The 9,380-nt window shown below is 47.8% G+C and overlaps 1 protein-coding gene across 1 annotated transcript in view; it reads left to right on the forward strand.

Annotated features, from left to right (window-relative positions):
* Positions 1-7,908, forward strand: part of LOC139403897 (voltage-gated potassium channel regulatory subunit KCNG4-like) — a 14,670-nt gene extending 6,762 nt beyond the window's left edge. The window contains exons 3-9 of the mRNA XM_071147092.1: positions 1-214; positions 550-659; positions 1,092-1,230; positions 1,985-2,204; positions 3,340-3,972; positions 4,872-4,979; positions 7,871-7,908. The exon at positions 1-214 is cut by the window's left edge and continues 119 nt beyond it. Of these exons, the coding sequence (XP_071003193.1) occupies positions 1-214; positions 550-659; positions 1,092-1,230; positions 1,985-2,204; positions 3,340-3,972; positions 4,872-4,979; positions 7,871-7,908 (1,462 nt within the window). The remainder of the gene's footprint in view (positions 215-549; positions 660-1,091; positions 1,231-1,984; positions 2,205-3,339; positions 3,973-4,871; positions 4,980-7,870) is intronic.
* Positions 7,909-9,380: the final 1,472 nt, after the last annotated feature.

Genomic DNA, 9,380 nt, shown 5'->3' on the forward strand with positions numbered 1-9,380 from the left:
CTGTGACGACTACGACGAGACCCAGAGGGAGTACTTTTTCGACCGGAACCCCACAGCGTTCCGGGTCATCTTGAACTTCCTGGCCGCCGGGAAGCTCCGCCTCCTGCGGGAGCTGTGCGCGGTGTCACTGCACGATGAGCTGGACTACTGGGGGGTCGACCCCGCCCACATGGAACGCTGCTGCCGCCGGCGCATGTTGACACGTGTCGAGGAGGTACGTTGTTTCTGTCAAGTGTTTGTTTATCTATTTAACGTTTATTTCAAGGGGAACTTGGTCTAGAAGACGGCTCCATTTATTGGGACATTTATGTGATGTTGACTTTATAACTAAGGCTTGATTGTGATCTTGATTGTGATTTTGATTGTGATCTCGACTGTGCTCTTGATTGTGATCTTGACTGTGATCTTGACTGTGATTTTTGATTGCGATCTTGACTGTGATCTTGACTGTGATTTTTGATTGTGATCTTGACTGAGCTCTTGATTGTGATCTCGACTGTGATCTCGACTGTGATCTCGACTGTGATCTTGACTGTGATTTTGATTGAGGTGGCGGAGCGTGAGCGTAAGGAGGAGGAGTGGAGACAGAGGAGGATGAAGCTACAGAGGCTTCCCCTGTTGGCTGAGACGGAGACGGGCTACCGCAGGCTGATGAGCAGGTAGAAACAGTAGGGTTAAACACTAGGTACAGATCTTGGATCAGCTTCCCCTCCTCCAATCCTAACCTTAACCATTACTGGTGAAAATGCTCAACTGACCCAAGATCAGCATCTTCACCCAGCACCCAAGTACATGTATAACAGTGGTCACATGATCAAAGACTGACCAGGGACACAGAGGGCTTTCTTTCTCTTGTTGTTTGTTGAGGAGACAAACTGAGAAGACGTAACACAGTTAGCTATCAGTCGATGCACTAAGCACTGATCTCGCGAGCATGATCCCAATAGCTGTGTCCTTCCTTCAGAGAACAGTAGTTATATTCATAACTTTACGTTATGTCCTCGTGAATTTGTAAGACAACAGGATCTGTAAACAAAATTTCCAACAAAAAAGGTTTAAAAAAATGTGATTTTTCTAACTCTCTTCCACAGGTTGAGAGAGGTGGTGGAGAACCCCCACTCCGGCTTGGCAGGGAAGATGTTCGCCTGCTTCTCTGTGATCATGGTAGCTGTGACAGTCATCAGCCTCTGTATCAGCACCATGCCTGATCTACGCCAAGAGGAGAGCAAGGTGAGTTGGAACATAACCGCTGAGCTAAAAGCCTAGGGGTTAGCTTGGGGGAGCTAATACAAGTCTTCGGGGTGCAAGGAACCTACTCAAATATGCAATGTCATTCTTTCAACCGTTTAGATTGTAAAGATTGCTCCCCATCAATAGTTAAACCAAGCTTTGTTGGGGGGGGGGGGGGGAGCTTTGTTGGGGGGGGGGGGGGGGGGGGGGGGATTTGTTAGGGGGAAAAGGTACATTTCTAGGCAACTGTAGTTTGTTTCAGTCTCCAGTTCTTTTCCCCATATCTAAATGCTATGACAACCACTCTCCCCATCTTCATCTAGATGATTTATTTATCTTTCTTCCCCCCCCCCCCCCCTCTCTCTCTCTCTCTCTCTCTCTCTCTCTCTCTCTGCCCTCCCCCTCTCTGCCCTCCTCCCTCTCTGCCCTCCTCCCTCTCTGCCTTCCTCCCTCTCTCCCCTCTCCCTCACTGCCCTCTCCCTCTCTGCCCCCCCCCCCTCTCTCTCTCTGCCCTCCCCCTCTCTGCCCTCCTCCCTCTCTCCCCTCTCCCTCTCTGCCCTCCCCCCCTCTCTCTCTCTCTCTCTCTCTGCCCTCCTCCCTCTCTCCCCTCTCCCTCTCTGCCCCCCTCTCTCTCTCTCTCTCTCTCTCGCTCTCTCTCTCTCTCTCTCTCTCTCTCTCTCTCTCTCTCTCTCTCTGCCCTCTCTCTCTCTCTCTGCCCTCCTCCCTCTCTGCCCTCCCCCCTCTCCGTCTCCAGGGCGAGTGTTCCCAGAAGTGTCGTCACATGTTTGTTGTGGAGACGGTGTGCGTAGCCTGGTTCTCCTTGGAGTTCATGCTGCGGTTCCTCCATGCTCGATCTAAACTAGAATTTGCCCGCGGGCCCCTGAACATCATTGACGCTGTGGCCATCCTACCCTACTACATTTCTCTGGTGGTGGTGGAAAACAACACGCTGGAGGATGGCAGTGCAGGAGCAGGTGGAACAAACATAGTCATTATCATTATTGGGGCGGCAGGGTAGCCTAGTGGTTAGAGCGTTGGACTAGTAACCGAAAGGTTGCAAGTTCGAATCCCCGAGCTGACAATCTGTCGTTCTGCCCCTGAACAGGCAGTTAACCCACTGTTCCTAGGCCGTCATTGAAAATAAGAATTTGTTCTTAACTCACTTGCCTAGTAAAATATATATATTTTTTGGGGTGAACAATTGTTTTGTATGAAGTCACTTTATTTATACACTCAATGAGAATTATAGTAGGATAATCTGGACAACAGCGTTATAATGGGGTTAGCTTTAGCTAGCTAGGCTAGTGTAGCACAACAGTGTTGTAATGGGGTTAGCTATAGCTAGCTAGGCTAGTGTAGCACAACAGTGTTATAATGGGGTTAGCTATAGCTAGCTAGGTTAGTGTGGCACAATAGTGTTATAATGGGGTTAGCTATAGCTAGCTAGGTTAGTGTGGCACAACAGTGTTATAATGGGGTTAGCTATAGCCAGCTAGGTTAGTGTGGCACAACAGTGTTATAATGGGGTTAGCTATAGCTAGCTAGGTTAGTGTAGCACAACAGTGTTATAATTGGGTTAGCTATAGCTAGCTAGGTTAGTGTGGCACAACAGTGTTATAATTGGGTTAGCTATAGCTAGCTAGGTTAGTGTAGCACAACAGTGTTATAATGGGGTTAGCTATAGCCAGCTAGGTTAGTGTGGCACAGCAGTGTTATAATGGGGTTAGCTATAGCTAGCTAGGTCAGTGTGGCACAACAGTGTTATAATGGGGTTAGCTATAGCTAGCTAGGTTAGTGTAGCACAACAGTGTTATAATGGGGTTAGCTATAGCCAGCTAGGTTAGTGTGGCACAGCAGTGTTATAATGGGGTTAGCTATAGCTAGCTAGGTCAGTGTGGCACAACAGTGTTATAATTGGGTTAGCTATAGCTAGCTAGGTCAGTGTGGCACAACAGTGTTATAAGGGGGTTAGCTATAGCTAGCTAGGTTAGTGTGGCACATCAGTGTTATAATGGGGTTAGCTATAGCTAGCTAGGTGTCAACCTGTTTCTGGATATTAACAACCCACCATATTAAGCAACATTGTGTACTTTCACCTCTGTTCCCCAGGTAGGGGGTACCTGGACAAGCTGGGTCTGGTCCTGCGGCTGATGCGTGCGTTGCGTATCCTGTACGTGATGCGGCTGGCGCGCCACTCCCTGGGTCTCCAGACCCTGGGCCTGACCATGCAACGCAGCACCCAAGAGTTCAGCCTCCTCCTGCTCTTCATCACCGTCGGCATGGCCCTCTTCTCTCCCATGGTGCACCTGGCCGAGAGCGAGCTGGCGCCCAACGCCGCCACCGCGCCCCAGCACAGCTTCAGCAGCATCCCAGCTTCCTATTGGTGGGCCATCATCTCCATGACGACCGTGGGCTACGGGGACATGGTGCCGAGGAGCATCCCGGGTCAGGTGGTAGCGCTGAGCAGCATCCTGAGTGGAATTCTCATCATGGCGTTTCCTGCTACTTCCATCTTCCACATGTTCTCCAGGAGCTACCAGGAGCTGAAGCTGGAGCACGAGAGGCTGTGGAAGGAGGAGACGGGGGCCGCTCTGGCCGCTGACAACCTGGAGAACAGGAGGGAAAGGGAGGTGGAGAGGGAGGCGGAAGTAGAGATGAAGGTGGAAGCTGTCGCGGAAACGGACAGCTACTGGCCCAGACGCCGAGACTTTGTGGAGTCTCTGTGCCAGTCCCCAGGCTATGGTCCCGGCTTGGGGGGGAACAGAGGGATGGTGGGAGGGATGACAGAGGAACAGCAGGCTATGCTCCCGGCTTGGGGGGGAAAGAGGGATGATGGGAGGAATGACAGAGGGACAGCAGGCTATGCTCCCGGCTTGGGGGGGAAAGAGGGATGATGGGAGGGATGACAGAGGGACAGCAGGCTATACTCCCGGCTGGAGGTAACAGAGGGATGATGGGTGGGATGACAGAGGGACAGCAGGCTACGCTCCCGGCTGGATGGAACAGAGGGATGACAGAGGGACAGCAGGCTATGCTCCCGGCTGCGGGGAACAGAGGGATGATGGGAGGGATGACAGAGGGGTAGCAGGCTACGCTCCCGGCTGGAGGGAACAGAGGGATGACAGAGGGACAGCAGGCTACGCTCCCGGCTGGAGGGAACAGAGGGATGATGGGAGGGATGACAGAGGGGTAGCAGGCTACGCTCCCGGCTGGAGGGAACAGAGGGATGATGGGAGGGATGACAGAGGGGCAGCAGGCAATGCTCCCGGCTGGAGGGAACAGAGGGATGATGGGAGGGATGACAGAGGGTAGCAGGCTATACTCCCGGCTGCAGCATTCTGATCTGAAGAAGGATACCAGACCTGATGCTAACTCCTACATTGTAAAAAGTGGGATGACACTGTTGTTCATCTGAATTGCTTTTTCTGATTGGTATAATAGAAAATTAGGCTTTGGTTCGTTCAACTTGTTCTATGCTATTTGTCTGAAATCAAATAACACATTTGAGAGATCAGTTTTCTTATTTTTTCGATCTTGTCTCATCGCTGCAACTCCCCAACGGGCTCGGGAGAGGCGAAGGTGCTTCCTCCGAAACATGACCCGCCAAACTACGATTCTTAACACCCGCCCGCTTAACCCAGAATTCAGCCGCACCAATGTGTCAGAGGAAACACCGTTCAACAGACGTCCAGGGTCAGCCTGCAGGCACCCGGCCCACCACAAGGAGTCGCTAGAGCACGATGAGCCAAGTAAAGCCCCGCCGGCAAAACTCTCCCCTAACCCGGACGACGCTGGGCCAAACTCTCCCCTAACCCGGACGACGCTGGTCTAAACTCTCCCCTAACCCGGACGACGCTGGGCCAAACTCTCCCCTAACCCGGACGACGCTGGGCCAAACTCTCTCCTAACCCGGACGACGCTGGGCCAAACTCTCCCCTAACCCGGACGGCGCTGGGCCAATTGTACGCTGTCCTATAGGACTCCTGGCCACGGCCGGTTGCGGCACAGCACGGTCAGCCTCTAGCACTGCGATGCAGTGCCTAAGACCGCTGCGCCACTTGGCCTGTGATTTTTTTTAATTGAATGAAATCGATATTCACATTAAATAGTGGTGGGTGCAATGTAGCGATGGCAGCCTATCAGAAGAGATCAGAATGTAGCCGTGGCCTAATGGGGGGCGTGGCTTTCAGTTTGTTAATTTTGGCCACCCGTGAGAGTGAATGTCATTCTAGGTAATGTGTTCTGTTTTTTTTTTAAACGTTTATATGTTCACTGCGGTCACTGAAATGATTTCTACATAAATACTGTGATACTAAAGGGCCTGGAAATGTTCCCGTTGACAAGATGGTCACCATTTGGTTACGATATTGTGACCAGTAAATGTGAAAGATTTATATAAAGAACGTGTTTGGAGTCATTATTTCATGTTATGGAACCAACTTGTTGTTGTAAATGAGGAAATGTTGTGAATGAGGAAATGTTGTAAATGATGAAATGTTGTAAACGATGAAATGTTGTAAATGAGGAAATGTTGTGAATGAGGAAATGTTGTAAATGAGGAAATGTTGTAAATGATGAAATGTTGTAAATGAGGAAATGTTGTAAATTATGAAATGTTGTAAATGATGAAATGTTGTAAATTAGGAGGGCTCAATATATTTTTTAAAGATTAGCCATTGAGGACTAGAATAAATACAGCTTCGCCCGTCATTCAAGAAAGCCAAACACCCTCAAAATGTGTACCTCACATTTCCATATCATATACAGTTGTCAACGGTTATGATCACTATGTTAGATGTACAGTTACCAGATGACATACCCTGGGTTGTCCTGAACAGAATGAGCCTGTTTGTTGTATTGTTGAATTGTATACCAATCTGAATCCATTCTATGCCACCAAAATTACCATCTGCTTCTCTGAATAATATGTATTTTTATTGAACATTTATTTAACTAGGCAAAGTCAGTTAGGAACAAATTATTATTTTTAATGACAGCCTAGGAACAGTGGGTTAACTGCCTCATTCAGGGGTAGAACAACAGATCAGCTCGGGGATTCGATCCAGCAACCTTTCGGTTACTGGCCCAACACTCTAACCACTAGGCTACCTACCGCCCCACTGAAAGCTGTAACACTGTAACATCGTATTTTATAATTTAGCTAGTCATGTTGGCAATAGAACAAGCTTTGAAATGATGCCCACCTGACCCAGACTCCAAATATAAGGAACCGTTTTGTGATTGCGTAAACAACAACAGTAATTGTCTAAAGGCAATGATGCAGGGCTGTGTTCCAAAGAAAACAACTACAAGGAACCGTTCTGCGATTGCGTAAACAACAACAGTAATTGTGTAAAGGCAGTGATGCAGGGCTGTGTTCCAAAGAAAACAACTACAAGGTCGCCTGCTCTACTTCCTCAACGGCACAGCTAGCAGACCTCAAAAGCACCTTATAGATGACAACACTCTTCTTTGACTCATAAACGTCCATTGAAATGACTTAGGAACTGTGTACACTTTGAAGAGGTGTGTGGCCACTTGGAAACACCAGTTAGACCTCTCACTCAAACCCTTGTCATTTTTTGTCTTGTGTTGCACCTACCCCACATTTTTCCAAGAATATTCTTATCGTCATGTTACTGAATGTATCCAGAATGTTTTCAGATTTCGTTGTGGTGAAAAGTCCAGTCAATGTAAAAGGCACATCAAATCAACAGGGTGATATTTGGATTCGGGTCTTGTGTCAGGTGACCTGTTGTGTCCCCACCTTCAGTCCAGTCATTTCCCCCATTAATCTCCACTGGTCCCTTTTCATTTCTACCGTGAGGTTCCCTATTTCTTCTGTGAGAACCATTTCAATTTAGCGCTATCCGTATAGGAAAATATGTCAAGTGTAAAGGGGTTAAAAGGCAATGTTTTTACTTGAATGGAACACAATTGAATGGAACACAATTGAATGGAACCCAATTGAATGGAACACAATTGAATGGAACACAATTGAATGGAACACAATTGAATGGAACACAATTGAATGGAACACAATTGAATGGAACAATTGAATACATTTGGATAGTGAGAAATCTATGTGGTACAACATGAAAAAATGGGTTGTATATATATATATATATATACAGTGGGGCAAAAAAGAAATAAATCTTGCTTGTTTGTAGGTGATCAAATACTTATTTTCCACCATAATTTGCAAATAAATTCATTAAAAATTCTACAATGTGATTTTCTGGATTTTTTTCTCCCTCATTCTGTCTGTCATAGTTGAAGTGTACCTATGATGAAAATTACAGGCCTCTCTCATCTTTTTAAGTGGGAGAACTTGCACAATTGGTGGCTGACTAAATACTTTTTTGCCCCACTGTATATATATATATATATCATATATATATATATATCACTGTTTTTTTTAATCTCCTTGGTGCAATTTTCACAACTCTTACATGTTGACCACACCGCTCGCCTTGCAAAATATATGTACACATACATGTCCTCAATCATTGCACCCACACTGCTCGCGCACGCCAATGAGCGTCCGTGTTAGCCAGGCGCTAAAATTTGAACTTGGTTCTATTTGTGACGCTCAACGCGCTGCAAGTCCGGCCTCTCCCATCTCCTCATTGGTTTTTAGGAGCATGTATCCACGTGGGTGATTGGAAGATGAACTGAGGTTCACACTCCAGTCCTGTTGGTTGTGGTAATGCACATTAAACTTGGTTGCCATCCGCCATATAATGTCCAAAAAAAGAAGAAGCCTGAAGGAGGAGAGATCACTAGAAACTTGGTTTACCCTTTTATCTGTGGATTAATTGTCAGAGTAGAGGACCTTGTGCATTTCAGGTACATTAACAACCAAACGTTTATATCCCAGGGTAAACTAGCTAGCGGCAGCAAGCTAGCTAGCTAAATTGCCATAAATGTTTTACACTTTTTGACCTGTCCCCAAATTAATATAATTGGTTCAGAGTTCATTTTTGACATTTCAACCTGAATGTCCTGATCTCGTCTGGTGTGGGGCGACCAAATCACTCTGCTCGCGTGCAACCTGAAAGTCCTGATCTCGTCTGGTGTGGGGGGACCAAATCACTCTGCTCGCGTGCAACCTGAAAGTCCTGATCTCATCTGGTGTGGGGGGACCAAATCACTCTGCTCGCGTGCAACCTGAACGTCCGGATCTCTTCTGGTGGGGGGGGACCAAATCACTCTGCTCGCATGCAGTCTGGTCAGCATGTTAGTACAAAACTCAAAACGGATCATCGAAAAGGCAAATCATACAGTCAATACAGTCAATACATACAGCCAGACAGATTAACGGGACATGCACTCAAAGCATGTGCTGACCAGCTGGCAAATGTCTTCACTGATATTTTTCAACTTCTCCTTGACCCAGGTTATAAAACCTACATGTTTGAAGCAGACTACCATAGTCTTTGTGCTCAAGAATGCCAAGGCAACCTGTCTACATGACTATTGCCCCATAGTACTCACATGGCTCACATCAACATCCCGTACACACGGGACACACTACAATTTGCATACCGCTCTAACAGATCCGCAAATGATGTCATCTCTATTGCTCTCCAAACTGCCCTTTCCCACCTGGACAAAAGGAACACCTACGTGAGAATGCTGTTCATTGACTACAGCTCAGCGTTCAACACCATAGTGCCCTCCAAGCTCATGACTAAGCTAAGGACCCTGGGACTGAACACCTCCCTCTGCAACTGGATCCTGGACTTCCTGATGGGCTGCCCACAGCTGGTACGGGTAGGCAACAACAAATCTCCACGCTGATCCTCAACACTGGGGGCCCTCAGGGGTGTGTGCTTAGTCCCCTCCTGTACTCCCTGTTCACCCACGATTGCGTGGCCACACACGACTCTAACACCATCATTAAGTTTGCAGACGACACAACGGTGGTAGGCCTGATCACCGACGACGATGAGACAGCCTATAGGGAGGAGGTCAGAGACCTGGCCGTGTGGTGCCAAGAGAACAACCTCTCCCTCAATGTCAGCTGATTGTAGACTACAGGAAACTGAGGGCAGAGCCCACGCCCCCATCCACATCGACAGGGCTGGAGTGGATCAGATCGAGAACTTCAAGTTCCCTGGTTTCCACATTATTATGGTCCACAAACA

This window comes from Oncorhynchus clarkii, unplaced genomic scaffold (genome assembly GCF_045791955.1).
Source record: "Oncorhynchus clarkii lewisi isolate Uvic-CL-2024 unplaced genomic scaffold, UVic_Ocla_1.0 unplaced_contig_10857_pilon_pilon, whole genome shotgun sequence".
In the NCBI taxonomy this organism is placed as follows: domain Eukaryota; kingdom Metazoa; phylum Chordata; class Actinopteri; order Salmoniformes; family Salmonidae; genus Oncorhynchus; species Oncorhynchus clarkii.